Genomic DNA, 21,513 nt, shown 5'->3' on the forward strand with positions numbered 1-21,513 from the left:
TGACACAAGACAATCACTAGAATACAGATTCACAAGCACTAATTTCAGTCATTTAGTTACCCTGTATGTTCTACCCTGTGCTTTTTACTCATCAAGCAGTTTTGCCCTGAGACAGAGAAATTCTACAAACTGACGTTTGCCTAAACTTTCCCCATCAACTATACGTTCAGAAATGGCCAAAGTGATACTGCTCTTTCAATTAAGATCATTTTACTGGAAAATCCCATTCTGGAGTAACGTGCTACAGAAGGAGAGTTAGTGACAGGGACTGTCCCTGAAGCATCTGGTGATAGTTCTCATATTCTAGAGCTTGATTAGTCATTATTTCAGGAGGACAGAAACTTTTCATTTGTTTCACTCTTCAGCACAGATCAACAGTCACTGCACAGTCCCTACAGTTATTAGTTCCATGAGAGTGGGCTGAAGGGTAGGGTTAAGGCAGAAAGTCCTAAAATGGCATGGGTCTTAGAACAGGCACGTTCTAACACAGGATTAGGGGAGAAGGAAAAGCGGGGCCCTGGGCTAAGCAGGTATCTAAGTTTCTGATACCTGAGTAGCAGACATCTGAAGTGTTTACTAAGGGTCAGAGGGAGATCTGATGTGGTGGAAAGCTGGGGCATTTCTCTTCCTTTAGGATGTTAAATGGAGGAAGGAGTGGACCATGGGGTTTCAAAGAGAAGATTTTATTAACTTTGAAGGTTAACAAAACTCTGCACCAAATTTCAATCTTTTTAAAAAAAATAGTAATAAGATTATTAAGATAATAAAATCTCATGGTAAAAAATATTCAGTTTCAAAGGGAAATTAAGCGAAAAGTAAAAAACCCTCTTTTCAACCTCATTTTACTCGTGTGCATCCTACAATTTTCTAGATGCCTATTACCACACAAAGATATATCAGATCTTAAAAACCCAACAATGGATTATTACACAAACACACACCACATACACACATTCTGCAATTTCTTCTTTTCTCTAAACAGTGTTTTTTTCTCTATGTCTCTATAAACTTAGACACACTGCATTCTTTTTAACAGCTACACAGTATGTCACTATATGGTCCCTCGATTTAAATATAACATGGCCGGTAGTACATCATCTACTGAACCCCCACTGACCCGAAGCACTGTGTGAGATCTGAGGACACGGTATCATAGACTGCATTACTGCCCTAAGGGCCTCCTGCAAGTCAGTTCTTTTGAGGAATTATAGAAAGCTTACTAATAATCAGTCACTTTGCAGCTTCTTTCTGTATAAGAGTTTGCCATTTGGCCTCAGCCTACCTTTCCAGTCATATCATGTACTGCTACTTTAGGATCCTGTTACAGGAGACTACTCACTGCTTCCTGAACAAGCTGTGCACTGTCACATCTCTGTCTTTGTTCATGTGGCTTTCTTGCCAAGTCTGCCCCTTCTTGGCCAGGTAAAAATTCTCCTCATGTTTCAGGCTCTGATGACAGCCGTTAACTTCATTGTGAAGATTTCACAAACTTCTTTCCTCCTTTCCCACAGGAAGTAGGCTCCTTTTGTTTATACAGCTAAGAGAAATGTTTACAATGTACTACAGGGCTTTTGTATCTGCCTCCTGGACTAGACTGTGAGCACCTAGAAGGCAGGTGATGATGATTTACTCATTTTTAGGTCTAGGGCCCCTGTAGTACCCAGCAAAGAATCATTAAACAATGTTTGTGAAATTTCATTACTGCTGAGAGGGATGACAGTGAGGTTCCATGCATCAAAAAACAGACTCTGTAAGCATTCTGCACACTTGCAAGACTATGGCAAGCACATGAGATAGTACAGGTAAGGTTTCCTTCTCTTCAAGATAAGGACAATCATCTTTGTCACTCAATAATGCCTAGACCAGAGGTTCTCAATCCTGGCTGCATACCAGAATTACTTGGAGCTTTGTAAGAATACAGGTAAGAATACAGGTAAGCTTTGTAAGAATACTTGGCCCCCACCCCAGACCTACTGAATAATCTCTGGGGACACACAAACTTTTAAAAAGCTCCACAACTGGTTAAGATGCACAGCCAGGGTTGAGAACCGTTTGCCTTGACAGTACTGAGATTGCTGGCTGAAACAGTGACACAATAGTAAGCGATAGAGCAGGTGCTGGCTGGGAAAAGTAGGGCAGAGGGAAAAGGCGCTGTGCCTCGGGTTTAAAGCCTTCTAGTTGGTGTGTTAAAAGGGCCAGAAGAGAAGATACGAAGCCCAGGACAACAGTGAAGGATTGGGGTGGCAATTAGAAGCTTGGGAAAGCAGAGGACCATCATTTTCAAACTGGTGGTGTGATTAACAGCAGCCACTCTGTTGCTGGAAGCTGGATTACAGGGCTGAATAGCCAATGTGCCAACCTTTAGCATTCAAGTGGGGTTGATTTTCTTTAGTGCTCTTCAGAGTAACTCTAGCAGCACCCTGAATGGAGAAATCTTGGTTGGGTCTTAACTTGAACTATGCTTTCCTGTGTTGGGTTTTAAAGGAGGCAGTACTGGAGAGTGCTTCCAAGCATGCACTCTAAATGTGTATTTATTTTTTAAGAAAAGGAGAGACAGAGTGTGGGTGAGGAAAGGGCAGAGACAGAGAGGGAGATAAAGAATCTGAAGCAGGCTCCAGGCTCTGAGCTGTCAGCACAGACCAAGCACGCACTCTAAAACCAGACTGCAAGTGTTTGAAGTCTGGTTCTACTACAAACTTCACAGCTGTGCGGGATCTTAGGCGAACCTAACTTCCTTGAGCTTTAGTTTCGGCTGTTTGGGAAACTAAGTAAGATAATCCAAGTGGGTCTTTAGATTGTCTCCTACTCAATAATGGCTGAATGTGGTCGCTATTATTATGGTCCAAACTTGGTCAACATGTATAACTCTTTTTGTGACTTGGCTTCCAAAACCAAGAATAATTAATGATACACTAAAAATAATTAAAAGCAACTTCACTTTTCATTAACACTCTTAAAATGGTTACAGCAATTAACATAGAAATGCCACCTCTGGGAATCTATTTTAATGGGATGAGGGAACCCTAAATTCAGAAAAAAGTTTCACAAAATTTTGGAAACAAAATGTCCAACTACGAGAGAATAGCTAGATAAACTGTGGAACATTTACTCAGTGGACTATTTTAAATATTTTGCTAAAAAGATAACACAGAAAGTGCTTAGAACATCATGTTCAGGGAAGACATCCCCAAGAAATCCAAATGTATTTACAGTATAAACATGATTCTATTAATAAGAATCTCTGTGGAAAAGGAGGAAAATCTCAAAAATAAGTTAAAATGTTAATTAAAATTATTTGTGAGTGGTAGAAACACATGATTCTTCTCTTTTTTGTTTTCCCAAATTAGGGATAGATAAGTAAATATAAAGACAAGGCAGCTGATAGACATCTATGTTCACGGATCACAAAAGTTAACACATCTTTAAGATGGCAGTATTCCCCAAACTGAACTATAGATTTGATATAATGCCTATCAAAATCTCAGGGAACTATTTTGTAGAAATTGACAAGCTGGTTCTAGTATCTGTATAGAAATACAAGTGACCAAGAATAACCAAAATAATCTTGAAAAAGAAGAAAATTGGGGGACCCAGAGTTTCCAATTTCAAAAACTTGCTACAAAGCTATAGTAATCAAGACAATGTAGTATCAGCCTAAGGATAGACATATACATCAATGGAACAGAATGAGAATCTAGAAATAAATCCTTACATTTATGGTCAATTGATTTTTGGCAAGGGTATGAAAATAATTTAATGGAGTAAAGAATAGTCTCTGTTAAAAATGATACTGAGAGGGGCGCCTGGGTGGCTCAGTCGGTTAAGCGTCCGACGTCAGCTCAGGTCACGATCTCGCGGTCCGTGAGTTCGAGCCCCGTGTCAGGCTCTGGGCTGATGGCTCAGAGCCTGGAGCTTGCTTCTGATTCTGTGTCTCCCCCTCTCTCTGCCCCTCCCCCGTCCATGCTCTGTCTCTCTCTGTCTCAAAAATAAATAAAAAACGTTAAAGAAATTAAAAAAAAAAATGATACTGAGAAACCTGGATATCCATGTATAAAAGAATGAATTTAGATCCTTATCTTACATCGTACACAAAAACAAACACAAAATGGACCAGATGGCTTAAAACTAAAAATCTCTTTGTGACCTTGGGTTAAGAAATGGTTTCTTAGATACAACATCAAAAGCACTAATTGACAAAGGATAAAACAGGTAAGTTGGATTTCATCAGAATTAGAAAATTTTGTGTCAAAGGACATCATTAGGGAAGTAAAAAGACAACCTACAGAATAAGAGAATATTTGCAAATCGTTATATGACAAAGGGCTTATATCCAGAGTATATAAAGAACACTTACAACTCAACATTAAAAAGACAAATAGTCCAATTAAAATTTGGGCAAAAGATGTGCAGAGGCATTTCTCCAAAGAAAATATACAAATGGCAAATAATAAGCACAGGAAAAAATGCTCAATATTGTTAGCCATTAGGGAAATTCAAATCTAAACCACAATGGATACCACTTCACATTCACTAGGAGGGCTGTAATTAATTAGACAATAACAAGTGCTGATAAAGATATAGGGAAATTGGGACCCTCATTTTGGATAATGAAAATACTCTAGAATGAGATTGTGTTGATGACTGCCTAACTCAATATACTAAAGGCCACTGCACTGTATACTTTAAATGGGTGGACTTATGGTAGGTAAATACATCTTGACAAGTCTCTTAAAAAAAAAAAAAAAAAAAAGCCTCAAGGGGGAAAAAAAGTTCAGGAAGTAAAAAGTAACAGCAGTTTACTATCTAACTCCCTTCTGAATAGAAAAAAACCAAAAACAAAAAGCTAACTCCTGTTCAAACCAAAATTATGATCCTGTATGGGGAAGATAGGGGAATGCGGAGCATGCAGAGGCTTGGTAATGGTGGGGACACAGAGAGCGAAATCCTCATCTCACAAAGTCAGACGTCAGTAGATAAAGTTGAAAACAAAAGAAAACAAAAATCAAAAGAAACAGAAATGCACAAATACTATTTAGAGATATAGACACACATATCAAAGAATCAGCTAGAAGATTTGAGAGTGGCTGTCCCTGAGAAAAGGGAACTATGGGGCAGGGCATCTGGGGACTGTTTATCTCGTTCACTGTTGAAGGACTCGCTGGCTTTTTAAACTTATATAATACTAATAAAAGAAAAATTTTTTTAAAGAGAGGAAACACTAAAAACTAAAAAATAAAGGCATCAAAGGCTTTACTAAAGCAGACCTACAAGTAAAAGACCCTCCCTTGGAATCCAGTTCTGCTTATAGCATCTTTTAAGAGACTAAAGAACTAAGTCATTAGAAAAATGGGCATATATTCGGTCTCATCTTCAATTCCCCATTAGCTTAGGCCTTGATGGTTAACGTAAAATGAATCTTTAAGCTTGAATTTCCAGCTTACTACTATATATCTGTTGATAACATGAGAATCCTCTCTGGCTGGTCCAGTGCTTGGAAGAGTTTTGCTCTTGGTGTACTATCACTCTCTTCAATACTGTCTCTGTCAATTCATGGTTATTATAAAATCCACATACATGGTCTTTCCAATGCCTTGGTTTCTATAGCCTTGTCCTTTAATTCACTCAAGCCACTTACTCCTTGACCTTATTACTACCAATCTGCAAATCCTGTTATCTCAGTTTCAACCACCACCTATATAACAGTTCACTTTAGTGATCAATCTCCAAAATCCCTCATCTCTAGGGGATCCTCAATTCATTTATCTTCCCACTTTGACACTATCCCCTAGTGCCACTATATGCTCACTTCCTTCCTTACCCAGTTTAAATCCTGCAGTCAACCATTACAACCATCCTCTCATATCTACCCTCAACTTCCTTGGCCCTCCTCTCACTTTACACTTGTGGATTTAAACCACACCTCCGGTTAAATGCAACTCCGCACCTATAGTGTATCTGTACCTGGGCAGCAGACAACCATTAGACACTGCTCACTTGCAATTCATGACCACTAGCCTCAAGTTGACCCACTGCCCAACAACCGTATTTCCCTGGTCCACTTTCTTTTCTTTTCTCTGCGTGACTATTTCAGACTCACTTATCTCTCCTCAAATCTCAACCACTTCCTCCCTTACCCTTATTTTCAGTTGATGATCCTGATTCCTATCTTACTAAGAAAATAGAAGCTATCAACTTCCATAGGTTCTGACCTACCTTCACTGTGCCTGTATGTTCCACCTTCTCTCTAATTATTATGGATGAACTACCCACACTCTTAGCAAAGTCCTACCCTTCTACTTGTGAATTCAATACCATCACTTCACACTTACTTGAGAACACTGCTCTAGTAAATTTCCCTGCATCAAGTTTCTCTCTCTATAGGATCCTTCCAATCACATACAAAATGCTACACTGCTTAAATAAATTTTTTTTTAAACATTTACTTTTGAGAGACAGAGTGCAAGCAAGAGTGGAGGAGAGGGGGAGAGGGGGAGGGACAGAGAGAGAGAGAGAGAGAGAGAGAGAGAGAAAATGAATCTTAACCAGACTCTTCACTGTCAGCACAGAGCCCAACATGGGGCTTGAACTCACGGAGTGTGAGATCATGACCTGGGCCAAAGTCCGACGCTTAACTGACCGAGCCACCCAGGTACTCCAAAATGCTATATTCCTATTAAAACAAAACAAACAAATGCTTCTTCTTCCTTCAGCCACCACTTTATTTCTCTCCTTTCCTTTCTAGCAAAACTCCTTGATAGAGCCTTCTATACTTGTAGTCTCCAAGTTCTCTTCTCTGATCCTCCTGAACATCCATCAGACCATGACACTCCACCAAAATTGCTCTCATGGAAGTCACCAAATAATCCCCACACTGCCAAATCCAAAGGTCATTTCAGTCCTTGTCTTACGTGGAATGCTAAAAACATTTGACCAAATGGACCCCCCTCTCCATTACTTACTTGGGTCCCAAAATACAGTACTCTCCTGGTTTCTTCTCTAACTTCTCTGGTTGTGTCTGTTTCTTCACCTCTCTAATCTCTAAACATTGGGGTGTTCCAAGGCTCAGACCCCAGACCTATTCTCTACCTTAGCTATAGCTTCCTTGCTCTATGATGATGGACCCCAAATTTATAGCTTTAGCCCCAAACTGCAAAATTAACATCTAACTGCCTCTCTGACATCTCCATTTGAATGTCTAATAATCATATCAAACAAATACCCAAAGGGAACTTCTGCTATTCCCTCCCAAACCTGTTCCTTCTGCAGTGATTCCTGTTTAGGTCAATGGCAATTCCCTTCTTCTAGTTTTACAAGCCCTAAGCTCTGAAGTCATCCTTAGTAATTCTCCCTTACATCCCACATCTGATTCCACACCATATTCTGTTGGCTCCACCTTGTACATATACCCAGAATTTGAAGACTTCTTACCATATCTTTTGCTACCCCTCTGTCCAAGTCACCATCATGGCTTCCTGGATTATTTCAAAACGACATTAAAATTAGCTTCCAGCTTTTATACTGCTCCCTTTACGATTTGTTTTCAACACAGGAGTAAGAATGATCAAGCAAAGTCAGATCATGATACTCGTCTATTTAATACCCTGCAATAGCTTTTTGTCTGTCAGAATAAAAGCCAAATTGTAGAAGAACCTCATTTCCCATTACTATTGCCCTCCCTCTCTCCTTAGCTTGCACCAGCCACAGGGGCTATAGCCATATTAGCCCCTTCAAGGAACAAAAAAATATGTCAGGCCTGCTCCTACTTTAGGGCTTTTGCACTTGTCTGCCTGGAATGTTCTTCAAAACGTCCACGTGGCTCACTATTTCACTTCTTTTACTCAAATGTCATCTAAACACTTAGACCTCCCTGGGCACCTAATTTCCCAGTGTTCTTTTTTTTTTCTCAAGTACTCATGATTTGACATAGTACATATTTTACTTTAACTTGTTTCTATGCCGCTCATACTAATCTGTAAGCTTCGTTTATGTCTTTGGGTTTTTTGATTCTTTTGTTCATTGCTAAATCTCCAGCAACTCAGAACAGTGCCTGGCACATAGTAAATGTTCAATAAAAATTTTGAAAATAAATCCACCACTGTATTCCAGTGCTTCGTATAGATGATAAACATAGTAGTGCTCAGAAAATATGTATTGAAAAGAATGAATGTCAAAAAGATGGTGCTTTCCTTTAAAAATATACCAAGACAAGATGAAATCTAGCTTATCACTCTGTACTGTAGAATGAAACCAATTAAACCATGAACAACTTAGAAAAATGCATGGGATCCTTACCTAGGTCAGCTCTCGCCTCTTTTTTCTTCTGAGATGCCCAACCCACTATGGAGAGCTTATCTCCTCCTGATTTCTCCTCTAAGCCTCTATTCAAACGCCAGATTTTCAGTGTATTGTCATCAGAGCAGGTAGCAATCTAGTGAGAACCAGGAAGGGAGTCAAGAAGTTTCAATCAAAGACTTACAACAAAGGAAAAATTTTGTAGATCTTAAGGACTCATAAGGAGAATTATTCTGTCTGACACACCAGGATATAGAAAATGATATCTGAAAAATCATATACTTCCATTCTTTGCTTTCAGGAATCACTCCAGATTTCCAAAGGACTCTCTATAGTTTCTTAATAATTCTGCTGGTATGTCTTTCATTACCAGTCATTTATTACCTGACCTAATGCCATACTATAAAACCAAGTTCATTTCATTTTTGCCTTAAAAACTTGGGCTAGTCATTATCTTTATAACTTTCTATAGGACTATGACATATATAATTATAATACCTTTTTTACTCTCCCTCTTAAGTGATAAACCAGTACACGTCACCATTCAATTTCTACCACTTTCTTCTGAATTATACAGGATCTGGCTTACTGCTAAAGTAATGGGATCATTTCCAAGATCAGGCTTAGTTCAGGACTCTAGGAAGCTGTGACAAGTAGAATGAAACCATTCCTTTGAGATTCTTTTTAAATAGGTAAAGGAGCGATCTGGGAAAACAACAAGTTCACTAGGCTGAAAGAAGTTAAAAATAACCTTTGCCCCTTTAAAAATATCTGACCATTCCCGATCTTGGTCCCAGCCTTTTATGGCAGAGAAAGTCCAGCCTGAAGAGCTTGTGGCAAATGGCCACTGGTACCAGAGCTGTTCCCCAGCATTTGTTTATATAATTTCTCTATTTCAGTCACTAAAGAGAGAGAAAAAAAGAACACACGTTCTCTTAAGTCTTGGCCCCCAAGAGACTGGCAGCTTTTTCCTTTCCTTACTGGGAGGCCAAAAGAAGACACACATATTTAACTGCTCAACAAGAAATGCCTGGAATCCCCAGTTACTCTACGGTCTATTAATAAGAGTTATTAGTTCCAGAGCACCTACTGTGCATCTGACAATTTACATTTTTTAACTTGTTTAATACTCACAATGTAAAAAACCTTGAACTCAAATAACCTCATCTGCAGATTAGAATAAAGTTGTTTGCCCAATGTCACCACAATTAAGTGGCAAAGCTAGAACTGAAATATTATGTTTTTCCAATTTCAGAGGCTAGAACCTTTTGTTTTTATACCATACTTACCTTCCTAACTCTAGGCTGGGAGCAAAATTATTTTATTTTATTTTAATGTTTATGTACTTTTGAGAGACAGAGAGAGACAGAGCATGAGCAGGGGAGGGGAAGAGAGGGAGAGGGAGGCACAGAATCCAAAGCAGGCTCCAGGCTCTGAGCTGTCAGCACAGAGCCCGACGTGGGGCTTGAACCCAAGAGCCGTGAGATCATGACCTGAGCCAAAGTCGGACACTCGGACACTTAACCGACTGAGCCACCCAGGTGCCCCTAGGAGCAAAATTATTTAAAAAAAACTTTTAAAAGGGTTGTCACTAGATGAGTATAGGTAAACAGCCCTGTCATTTCCTAGGAGTCTTTCCTGTGCATATACATGAGGACAATATATGGTGGTTGAAAAAAGATGACATAAACAACTGAAAAATTAAAAAACTATCCCAATTCTACAAAATAGAAAATATGTTAAAAGCAGATATTTCACTGCAAGTTACATGGAATCTCAGAAGGAAAATGTCATTGGGATATAATTACTGGTGATTAAAACGATTAAGTTAAAAAAAAAAAAAAGGCCTATCACGAGGCTGACCACAGAAATGGTTATATAGGGATACAGAAATAAAAAGAAATCCACAGCAGTACTGGAAAGCTAGCAGAGATGCCTTGAGTAGAGCAGACCATAAAAAGTTTCTGGAAGATAAAAAACAGATGGGAACAAAACCTCAAAACTTCATACGTGAAAGGGGAGATCTCCACAGAAGTGATATTTCTTGTAAATCCCAATAACCCAAAGACCAGGGGAAGTACAGGCCAGGAGAGTGACTGGAACTTGGGCCGCTATTGTATGAAAGCCCTACATGTACATAAAGATTATGATTATGTTTCTGGTCTTTCTACATTTCAGGATTTTGTTTTTAAGTATTACTGTTAAATTTTTTTTTTTTAAGTGAGAAATGTCTAAAACATTTTAGAGCTACTTATGTAGTTCTGCTATAGTTAACCTAGCACATTAAGACTTCACAGCAAGCATTGTTTAGGCATGTGAACACTAAATTGGATTGTGAAGAACAGTCGAGATGTTACCTTTAATATGTCACATTGATAATATGTAGATAGTTAATAAAACTAGTTTTTTCACCTTAAAATTTTCTTTTTACTTTAGAATTTCGGATAAAATTTAATGACGTTAAAAACTTAATTCTACGTTTAGGAAAACAATGACTTCCAAGGAATCAAGAAATCCATTCTTATTCTTTAGTGTAAGTTTCTCTACTGGTAGAGAAAAGTAGAATGTGTATGATTAATGCTGACATAGATCCTGGACGGCCTCTAGTTCTTTCGATCTCTATTTAAACATTGAAGTCTGTATAACACTCAAAATAACCTTGGGAAAATCTACAAATCTGTGATCCACTTTTTAAATCAACTACAGAGATTTATTTACAAACCTTTGTGAAGTCTGATGGACACCAGCACACAGATGTGACCTCTTGAGAGTGACCCTGGAGTACTGTAGGAGGATGCCAGGGTGTGGAGACCTATTACACCATCAAAAAAAGAAAAAAACAAGTCAGCAGAGCAGTGCTAGGTCTCCCAGATAGAGCCTTTGAATCTCTCCATATTTGTGCCTTAGATAGCTTTGTTACCAAACGTCTCTTAAGTATGCCTAGTTATAGCTCAGAAAAGAGTTCCAATGGGCAAAATATTTCTGCCACCGATCTGAGAAAACAGATATGAACTCAGATACCAGGACAGGCCTACCTAACTATCTATATATATTTTGACTAAAATTCAAGAATGACATTTTTCCTCACTTCTTAGCTGGTAACTTTCTACAAGGATGGGGTTCGGCTGCTAGGTAGTGTGCACTTCAAGGGAGCCCTGTTTTTACATAGCCTAGGCATTTTCAGATCTTCTCTAATCAGTGACTTCTGGGAGTACTGCATTAACTAAACCCTGAAGGCATCTCAGACATACTACCAGTTCTCCTGCAACAAGAGGACAGTCTTTCATCCAAAAGACTCACTGATTTTTACCAAAGTCATCCCTTCATTTTGAAGGACTATAAACCATATACTTTTACATGGCACTTTGGTATCCTTTTTGGAAAAAAAGAATCTTTTACAATTTCATTTTGGTTAATTTGATTAAAGAACTCTTGAATTTTCAGTTAAGTTCTGCTATGTTTTAATGAATCAAGGGTCATATTATGCAGTACAACACACATGACTAAGGATCAGATTCCCCCCCTCACTGGATGCCATTAGTGATCTGCATTTGACAGTTGATTCATTCGAGAGCTGTCAATCCCTTTCAGAGGCCATGGGAATTAATCAGCACAATATGGCACAAATTCATTTAACTATTATTAGCACATGTGCTTGAAAAAGAGAAATTATTCCCTTTTCATTTTCCCAAGGCTCTGAATCATTGCTCATCTGTATGAAGAAAGTGGAGGCGACTCTGGAAAGAATATTTGCAAGAATGACTAAGTAAACTTAATAGATTTCCTTCAATTGGAGTGAAGATATTCAACACACTGATTCATAAGGTTCTCCAACTCAATCATTACTACTCCTCTCTTGGGTTAAATGGCACAGGTAATGATTCAAAAAGCAAAAGAAGAGAAAGAACAGAGTCTAATTTGCCTTGCTGGGTTAATTAGAGTTTCACAGAAAAAGCTTCTTCCTGAGTATTAACAAAAAGGATCTCACTTTCTGCCTCCTACAATGGCACAGAGAGCAATAACTCATTCTCTCACAAGGTAGCATATTTTGGAAAAGACTTTCAGGAGTCACAGAAATTCTCCATCCTTCTCTCTTTGGGATGGCCCCAGCCCACTAAGTTTCTCTTCACCCAAGGCCCAAGCAGGATGGGTAGCAGCAAATTAAAAGGGAGAGAAAACCCTAATGTTCTTTTGACCCTCCCTGGTAGGAACACATTACTCTACTGCATTGGTTTACTCTGCTTATGGCCTCTAGCTTGTCATTTCATGATACTGGCTCTTCTTCAATTTCCTAGGCATTATAATACCTAAGGAAACCTAAACGTGTATACAAAGGATTAAAATAAATTAAAAAACAAACAAATATCCGCCAATAGAATCCATGTACATTTTTGCATTTACCTATAGGATCTAAGAGAAAAAACAAAAGATCCCTTGGAAAAACTTTTTACAAACTGATAAGATAGGAATAATAATGACAATAAAAGTCAGCATTTGTTGAGCCAGGCACTTTACATAGCTTCAAACGTGGGGGGAGAAGGTTCCTCAAAAAGTTAAACATAGAATTAATTACTAGACGACCCAGCACTTATATTCTTAGATATACACACAGAAGAGCTGAAAATGTATGTTCAAACACTTGCACATGAACGCTCATAGGTGCTTTATTCATAAAGCCAAAAAAGTGAAAGAATTCAAATACCTACCAACTAATAAATGCATAAGGAAAATGTGGTCAATACATACAGTGAATACTCAGCCATAAAAAGGAATGGAGTACTGATACCTGCAACAACATGATGAATCTTGAAAACACTGTGTGACTCTATGTGTAGGATATGTCCAGAAGAGGCAAAACCATAGACAGAAGAGAGGTTAGTGCTTGCCAGAGGCCGAATGCAGGGAAGAACAGAGAGCAACTCTTATTAAAAGGTATAGTGTTTCGTTTTGGAGTAATGAAAACATCTGGGAATGAATAGTGATGGTGGTTGCATGATATTGTGATTATACTCAAAATCCCTGAACTGTACATTGACAAATGACTAAAATGATGAACCTTATATTCTATGAATTCTATCTCAACAAAAAAAAAAGTGGAGAGAAGGACATGAGGTAGGCTGAAATGAGAGGTACTGTCCAGCAAGTTTATCTGAATGGTAGTTACAAGCGCTTTCGCAGTTTAGGACTATACTAGCATGTATAGTACCCTTGCTGACTACTTGAAGGAGATAAAATGTCCTCTGGTGAAGCTCAAGTTGTTTTTAAATCCTTCCTTTTTATTCAAGTAAGTTTTTATTTATGGTCACTTCATTTTTATAAAACATTACTGCCTTTACATGATTTCATTTTTTTAAAAGCCTCTCTCTATTTTTAAGTAGGAAGAGGAAACTAAGTCCAAGAGACATTTACACCTGTGCATCCTGGAGAGGGTCAAACCATGGAAAACTGCCCTCTCTTACATATTCTAGCTGTTATACAGACTTTGCTTCAAGGCATGAAGAGTCCCTGTGGTAAAACTCCTGGAACTATATATAAACGCAAGAGGTAGAAAGAACTGGCTCTAAGCTATGCATGTAATAAACATTTTGTATCCTTAAACGTGCAAAAAAGATGAGCACCTTTCCCCCCAAAATCTCCTTACTATGCCCAGTGAGAAACCAAACCTCATCTTTATTTCTGCCATGAGATCATTTACACTTCCTAAAGTGTCAGGCTCAATGTTTCGCCAGTCAGCGGTAGAACTGACTGTGCCAAATGAGTTTATTTATAACCACTTCAATACTATTCAGCGGCTATAACAGAAATGAACCAGGAAAAGGAGGTGAGGGATAAGAAATTAAAAAGAAAAAAATATATTAACTGTATTTTGAAGTCTTGGGCCTCAGTATCAGAGAGCCTAACTATATATTATATCTCCCCTTTGCTGAGCAGTGGTAAAGATTAGAAGGCTATTCTCTTCTGTCTTAAGATCTGGAACTCCTTTATTTCACTGTTTTCTTGTGCCCATGGGCTTTTTAACATAGAAAAAATCCCAACACTTGAAGGAATTCTGACTGCTGGAAACACAGCAGAGCTATAAGATAACCTAACAGCCTGGATACTCAGCTTGCATGGAATGGTTTTAAACTACACCCCCATCTTATTTTTTAATCATGGAAAAGAGAAACTGAGCCACGTCACTAGGCAAATTCAATTTTAGGAGCAGTAAGCTTGCCAGGATCTCAAATATCAGAGCCTGCACATTGAGTTATGTGTGGACAGGCAGGAGAACATCATGTCTGAACCACATCATTCAGCACTGACATGTGACCCTGCCTAGGAATTTAGAAAGGGTCACCCATGTATGTGATAGCCACTGAGTAGACATCTGAAAATGGGTTACTAACAACAGTCAAGTATCTTTACTGCATGTCTCTAAAGAAACTATACCTCCACCCTTATTCCCTGAAACGAAACAAAACAGTTTGTGTACTAAAGGAAATAGAATTGACAATAAAATATATCTGTAAACACATACACCCATGTATAACATACAATTATATGCATAATTACATATATGTAATAAAAAACTTATTTTAAAAGATTTTTAGTAATGATCAGTGCATTAAGTATTTTTTGCATAATCTTTTATTATGCTTTTTTGTATGTGTAATTTTCTTTTAAGGAATTAAAAAACTTAAAAAGATACAGACTTTGGTAGGAATAAAATCTTTCTGCTAAGTTGGAAGTCAAATAGAAAAAGGAATGGAGATAAGATAGTGAGAGAAGGAGAAAGGGAAAACAAAAAGAAAAATAAGCATTAAGACCAAATTTGAAACTCAAAACTTAAAATATTAGAAGAAAGCATTAGTGTTGCTAACCTATATCATCAAAGTTTAAAACTTGTATCAGAAAATTTTATAGACAAGAAACTAAGTAAAAACTCTTATGAATCAGGGTCTCAAGCATATATTTTACAAGCAAATTTTCATTTAAAAATACAATAAGTAGGGGTGCCTGGGGGGCTTGGTCGGTTAAGCATCCAACTTTGGCTCAGGTCATGATCTCACAGCTTGTGAGTTCAACCCTGCTTTGGGCTCTGTGCTGACAGCTCAGAGCCTGGAGCCTGCTTCAGATTCTGTGTCTCCCTCTCTCTCTCCCCGCCTCCCCTGCTCATGCTCTGTCTCTCAAAAATAAATAAACATTAAAAAAAAAAATACAATAAATAAAAAAAAGAAACGTGTTTGTAGGAAAAGAGGCAAGTACAACACAAAAGCAACTTGGATAGAACAACGTCTCCACCATGTGACCATCTAGGATATTGTGACTAAAAACTCTTAAGGTAGTGTTGCATTTTTGTACTTCTAGGTATTCAGAGAAATCATTTTTTAGTGTGTCCCCCAGGACCAGATGAAAATAAGCTGAAGAATTATCCTTCATACCTGACAGATTCTACCCTGTCCTAAGCCAACATTAAAGATACGACTTCCTATACGTTGGCAGGACTTACGAATGATGTAATTGCCTCCTAAGAAGGGATTTGATGACATTGAATCTGGGTCTATGAAGTTTGAGACATTATGACTCTAAGATCCAAAATGTGTGAATTCTGATCATTTAATTCACCAATGTCAGGGACATTTATGATATTACAGGGCAACCTAGAAGATAATTTCTAGCCCTAGGAAAACAATGCCACATTACTCTTATTTCTCTGAACTCCCAGACACTTCTATAATTAATTAGTCCCACAAGAGCTACTTTTCAGTGGTCAGCAAGTGCTACTTGTGTAGTATTTCAGTTTTCTCCACTAATGTCAAATGGAAAGCTTTAAATTTCTTTTTAATATATTTTTTAATGTTTATTTTTGAGAGACAGAGAGAGAGAGAGAGAGAGAGAGAGAGAGAGAGAGGAGATCCGAAGCAGGCTCTACGCTGTCAGCACAGAGCCAACTTGGGGCTTGAACTCACGAACCACAGGATCATGACTGGAGCTGAAGTCAGGCGCTTAATGGACTGAGCCACCCAGATGACCCCAGCAGCTTTAAATTTCTTAGCTTATAGTAGTCATTTAGGTATCATTGTTATTTAAAAAGTAAAAAAATATTGGGGCACCTGGGTGGCTCAGTCAGTTAAGTGTCCGACCTCAGCCCAGGTCATGATCTCACAATTCATGAGGTAGAGCCCTGTGTCAGGCTGTGTGCTGACAGCTCAGAGCCTGGAGCCTGCCTCGGATTCTGCGTCTCCCTCTCTCTCTGCCCCTCCCCTGCTCATGCTCTCTCAGTCTCTCAAAAACAAATAAACGTTAAAAAAAAAAAAAAGTAAAAAAATATTATAAACTTGTGAAATGGGAAATCAGTAAAATAAAAAAATTAAATAATGCTATTAAATATATACAAAAGTGAGAAGCACCTGGACAGCTCAGCTGGTTAAGCGTCTGACTCTTGATTTTAGCTCAGGGCGTGAATCTCATGGTTCGTGAGTTTGGGCTCTGTGCTGACTGTGGTGCAGCGCCTGCTTGGGATTTGGATTCTCTCTTTCCCTCTCTCTCTGTCCCTCCCCCGCACACTCTCTCTCTCTCTCTCTCTCTCTCTCTCTCTCAAAATAATAAACTTAAAATGTATATATATATATAAACTTGATAAAGCATCTATTCTATTCTAGTAACCTTAAGATTGAACACTTATGAAAGAGTAAAGGATACAATTGCCATACAAATATTTTTGAGTGTTTTGTGTAAGGCTCTATGGTTAATTTGAGTATAGGATCCTGGGGATTAAAACACTGTATTTTGAAGATATTTCTAAAAAATTTTTATTTATTTATTTTGAGAGAGAGTGTGTGTGCAAGCAGGGGAGAAGCAGAGAGAGAGGGAGAAAGAGAATCCCAAGGAAGCTCCATGCTCAGCGCAGAGCCTGACATGGGGCTTGATCTCATGATCAAGGCAGAAAGGCAGTCCAACGTGTTTTTCCAGGAAGTAGGACAAAGTAGTTAAGACTCTCTCCGGTCTTCTGAATTCTCAATTTCCTGATAATCTGTGAAACTCCTGGAGGACATGGATTGTCATTTCTGAGCAGCTCTGGCCATGAAAGTGTGTTATATTCTGACAGAGAGAGGTTTGGCTATGTTAAGAAGCAAGAAGCAACTTGTATTGAACATCTGATGTAAAGAAAGTTAACAGTACATGTTTGCATTCAACTTGCTCATCTTAGAAAAAATATTTGTAAGAACACTTTAGTCTCACATTTGTGAGGGAAGTTTGGCAACTTACCTTCCAGATGTAGGCAGCTTCATCACTTGAGCCACTGACTAAAAACTGGTCATCTGGACTAAGACTGGATTTAACATAGAAGGTAGAGTTTTGATGTCCATTGAAGATAGCCACTGCCAGAGGGGGAAAAAATAGAATTACTTGGTTCTTATTATTTCCAGTATTCAAATAAATGCAGACAGTATACATGTTCTAACAAGTTTTATTAGTGTATTGACTATTGAATATTCAAACAGGTAGTCAAGCTATTTTCACTAAATTAAAAGGAATTGGACATTGTCACAAAAGTAAAGGAAGTCTCAGAGAGAGGTTTTATATCAGACGCACTCTCATGACCTAAGCCCAAATACTTGGTATAGAGCTGGCTATAGAAGAGAAAGTGATGAAAAACATTCCTAAGAAGAATGGAACCAGTTTCCACTCTTTTAGTTAAATGCCTTTATTAGACCCCTCTTTCCCCACCCTGAGGAAGGGCTTTTCCATTGTATAATACATTGGTCCTTCTTCCTCTAAGACTTCAAATCTCAAGGACAAATTTCCTATTTTATTCTTTCCTCACTAGACCTCACAGTGCTTTGAACAGAGTAGATTTTCAAACATTTGTTGCATGAATAAGCAGTAATCAGTGGAAAGAGTTAAGATTTAGGGACAGGTCATTTGGGATGTAGGAATCTATCTTAATTTTTTTGTAGGAGTCTTTTTAATTCCACACTTTAAAAAGGCTGGAAAGAAAAAGCTAGTGGGGTAAACTATATGTTCACACGTAAGATACTCCAACTAGGTTAGTTTTAGCCTTCAGGTTTAGACTTCTTACTACCTGTGGTAAAAGGGCAAGTAATCTAATCTAGCACAATGTGCTTGACAGGTTCTTCTACCCTCAGACCAAAACCTGAGGCCTCTGGTATGAGAACACTAATAGGAAATATAAGAAAAATAATCTCACTTATTGGAGAATTTAAGGATACATATAAACAGGAAAAAAAATTCACTCCAATCTTCTAACAGAAAGGAAATAGGAATTATTAAGGGACTTAATAGCTTTCCTTAAGTGGTCATAGAAACCTCTTCCTTTTACCAGAATAAAACTGGAAAAAGATCTTGTAGTTTTTGCTTTTCAAGAAAAAGCCTACATATTAAATAGTTTCCACTGCAACACTCTCAATGTGGAAGTAGAATGTGAATCAATTCAGATATAATTTTCTTTTCACTTATTATGATGGATAAATCCTCACAAAATAGCCTCCTTTGTTCTGAATCCAACTCCAAAACTATATTTATTTTTTTCAACTCGAACTATGAATGGAAAACTACAGACCAAATTTCTCACTAAACCAGTAAGTGTTTACTGCCCTCTGCTGGTCTAATAATGTACACTGTAAATGCTTCAAACCTTTTGAAAAATCCTTAAACCTGTATTGGCTTTGATTAGCTTAATTTAAATTAATAATTTGGGCTCTGAAAATGCTTTACTGAAGTAGTTCAGAGTCATCCTTATGAACATCACTTAGTATAATGAAATATTGTGAATTAAAAGCATGGGAAATGAAATATTAAGCCCAGGACCCTCTGAAGTATTTTTAATTAAAAAATTTTTTTATTAACATTTATTTTTTGAGAGTCAGAGAGAGACAGAGCATGAGCAGGGGAGGTACAGAGAGAGGGAGACACAGAATTGGAAGCAGGCTCCAGGCTCTGAGCTGTCAGCACAGAGCCAGATGCGGGGCTCGAACCCACAAACCGTGAGATCACGACCTGAGCCGAAGTCAGTCGCCCAACCGACTGAGCCACCCAGGGGCCCCAGGACCCTCTGAAGTTTTGAAAAAGATAAGCAATTACCAGATGTCACACACACATCTGTCACTCAATTTCTAAGGAACGTTATCTATCTACCTATCTATCTATCTAATACTATTTTAGGAGCACAGGAAAAAGGTCACTAAATTATTAGTAAAGTAGCATTGGGCATATTTGTTCGATGACAGAGGGACAAACTAAACTCAAGCCCCCCTTTAGGGCCACACCATAAAAAAAAATGACACAAAAAGAGCTCTTGTGGGGCGTTGGGTGGCTTAGTCGGTTGAGCGTCCAACTTCAGCTCAGGTCATGATCTCACGGCTTGTGACTTTGAGCCCCACGTCAGGCTCTGTGCTAACAGCTTGGAGCCTAGAGCCTGCTTCAGATTCTGTGTCTCCAACTCTCACTCCCCCTCCCCCATCACGCGCGCGCGCGCGCTCTCTCTCTCTCTCTCAAAAATTAACATTAAAAAAATTTTTAAAAAAAAGGAGCTCTTGTATATTTGATAACACAATTGGGATTACATTTTTATTTTTTGGAGAAAGATTTTAAAAAGTCTATTTTATATGGCTATTTAAATTAAAAGCTATCCAAGTTCTGGCTTTACTCAGGAAAATAGGAAAAGAAGTTATATACCGCTTCCCCTTTCCAAATAATCTTGTTCTTGTTTAGACAAACACCAGAACCAATCCAGGGTGTTAGAAATACCAACTGTGAAGCTGTCATAGAATTCAAACTCCTAATAATGGCTTGGGGCAGTCTTTGGAAACTTCTGTAGGAGCCCAGCTAAATTCTATACTATTTTAAGGTTCCTTATTTATCAACACATCTTACTTTAATGGGAACTAGGTAACTTTGGGGATTGGTTATAGAATTCAAAGTCTGTTTCTGACCTGAGCAAGAACCAGGTTACGAATATGTAGCTTGCCTAAGTAATTGATAATATTCTTAAAATTATATAACCCAAATAACCCTTTTCGATGATGTCTAAGAAATTTTCACTTCTTTTTAAAAAATGTCATGTATCAACTTTGAACACCAAATTCCAATTTTAATTTTCTTGAAGACAAAAAGAAGGCGAGGTTGGGGAAAACTAGAGATATTTAAGGAGGCTGAGTAGATAAAAACTATTTAGGGGCTTAAAAACTTCAGCCCCCTAATTTTAACAAACAAGCCCCAAACAAGACAAAAGCTAAGCAGAACAGCTTTCTGTATCACAAAAATTGAGATAAATCTAAATATAGTCAAAGGGACATAATTTCAGGAAAGACTCACCGTTAACATAAAATTAAATCACCATAGAGAGCAGGATTCTGTTTACTTGTACAATTACCACAGGGAAATGTATCTATCAAAACATCACTAGAACTAATCAAAGACCTCAAAGTCCTCATACGTCTTCATAAATTTGGTTTAGAAAAAAGGCCAATATTAAATTATCATTAACAAACACTTCCATATTAGTTTTTGGGTAGGAGATTTGAAGTTGCTAAGATCTTACCTGGAGAAGTCTTTAATCCAGTCATATTGAACATGTAGATGTTGTCATCTGTGCAGTTAGCAAATAAAGTAGAGCCCGTGGAATCCAAAATCAGACTTGAGTATCCTAGAAAAAGGAAACTTTAGTTAGCATGTCCTGATGACAGTGAGTAGAACAGAAGTGAAAATGTGGAGGCAAAAGGAACATTCCACAAGATTATCAGAATTTGTCCTCCCCCAAATATATATAAACCAAAAATATTCTTCAGAGTGTTTATCTTTCTAATTTCAAAAAGATACAATGACATGTTAGCTTTAAGTCTGTGTTGCTGAAAACTAGCCTGATATTTATTTTTAAAATTTTAACAAAAACTCGCACATCTAAAAGTCCTACAGGCTATAAAAAGGCTTACCTAGTTTTCGAGTGCTGCTACCTGGGTACAGAAAAGACTTGGATGCTATGGGTTCCTGTCGATAAGCAGTATAATTCTTCCGTAAATCCCATATTTTGATTACCCTAAAAACCAAGGTAAAGAAAGTTATTTTGTAGCCACCCAACTCCAACCAGTTTCAACTACATTGAATGTGAAATGACTTTTAATCTGACTCCTCTGGCTCATCAATCAGGTGTAATGAGGATATCTCACTGGGAAACAGATTGAACTATCTCATACTGTTATTTCCAATGTCAGGCTAACA

The 21,513-nt window shown here is 38.0% G+C and overlaps 1 protein-coding gene across 7 annotated transcripts in view; it reads right to left on the minus strand.

Annotated features, from left to right (window-relative positions):
- The window catches only part of DTL (denticleless E3 ubiquitin protein ligase homolog), a 48,586-nt gene that overhangs the window by 12,363 nt on the left and 14,710 nt on the right, over positions 1 to 21,513 (minus strand). For all 7 annotated transcript variants that reach the window (XR_006213827.1, XM_007096164.3, XM_015543862.2 and 4 more), the window contains exons 9-13: positions 21,228 to 21,331; positions 20,837 to 20,941; positions 17,542 to 17,654; positions 11,015 to 11,104; positions 8,293 to 8,428 (exon numbers count right to left, since the gene is read on the minus strand). Coding sequence is in view for 6 of the 7 variants with exons in the window: in XM_007096164.3 (XP_007096226.1) it covers positions 8,293 to 8,428; positions 11,015 to 11,104; positions 17,542 to 17,654; positions 20,837 to 20,941; positions 21,228 to 21,331 (548 nt within the window). In the remaining variant the exon portion in view is untranslated. The remainder of the gene's footprint in view (positions 1 to 8,292; positions 8,429 to 11,014; positions 11,105 to 17,541; positions 17,655 to 20,836; positions 20,942 to 21,227; positions 21,332 to 21,513) is intronic.

Source organism: Panthera tigris, chromosome F3 (assembly GCF_018350195.1).
Source record: "Panthera tigris isolate Pti1 chromosome F3, P.tigris_Pti1_mat1.1, whole genome shotgun sequence".
NCBI lineage: Eukaryota > Metazoa > Chordata > Mammalia > Carnivora > Felidae > Panthera > Panthera tigris.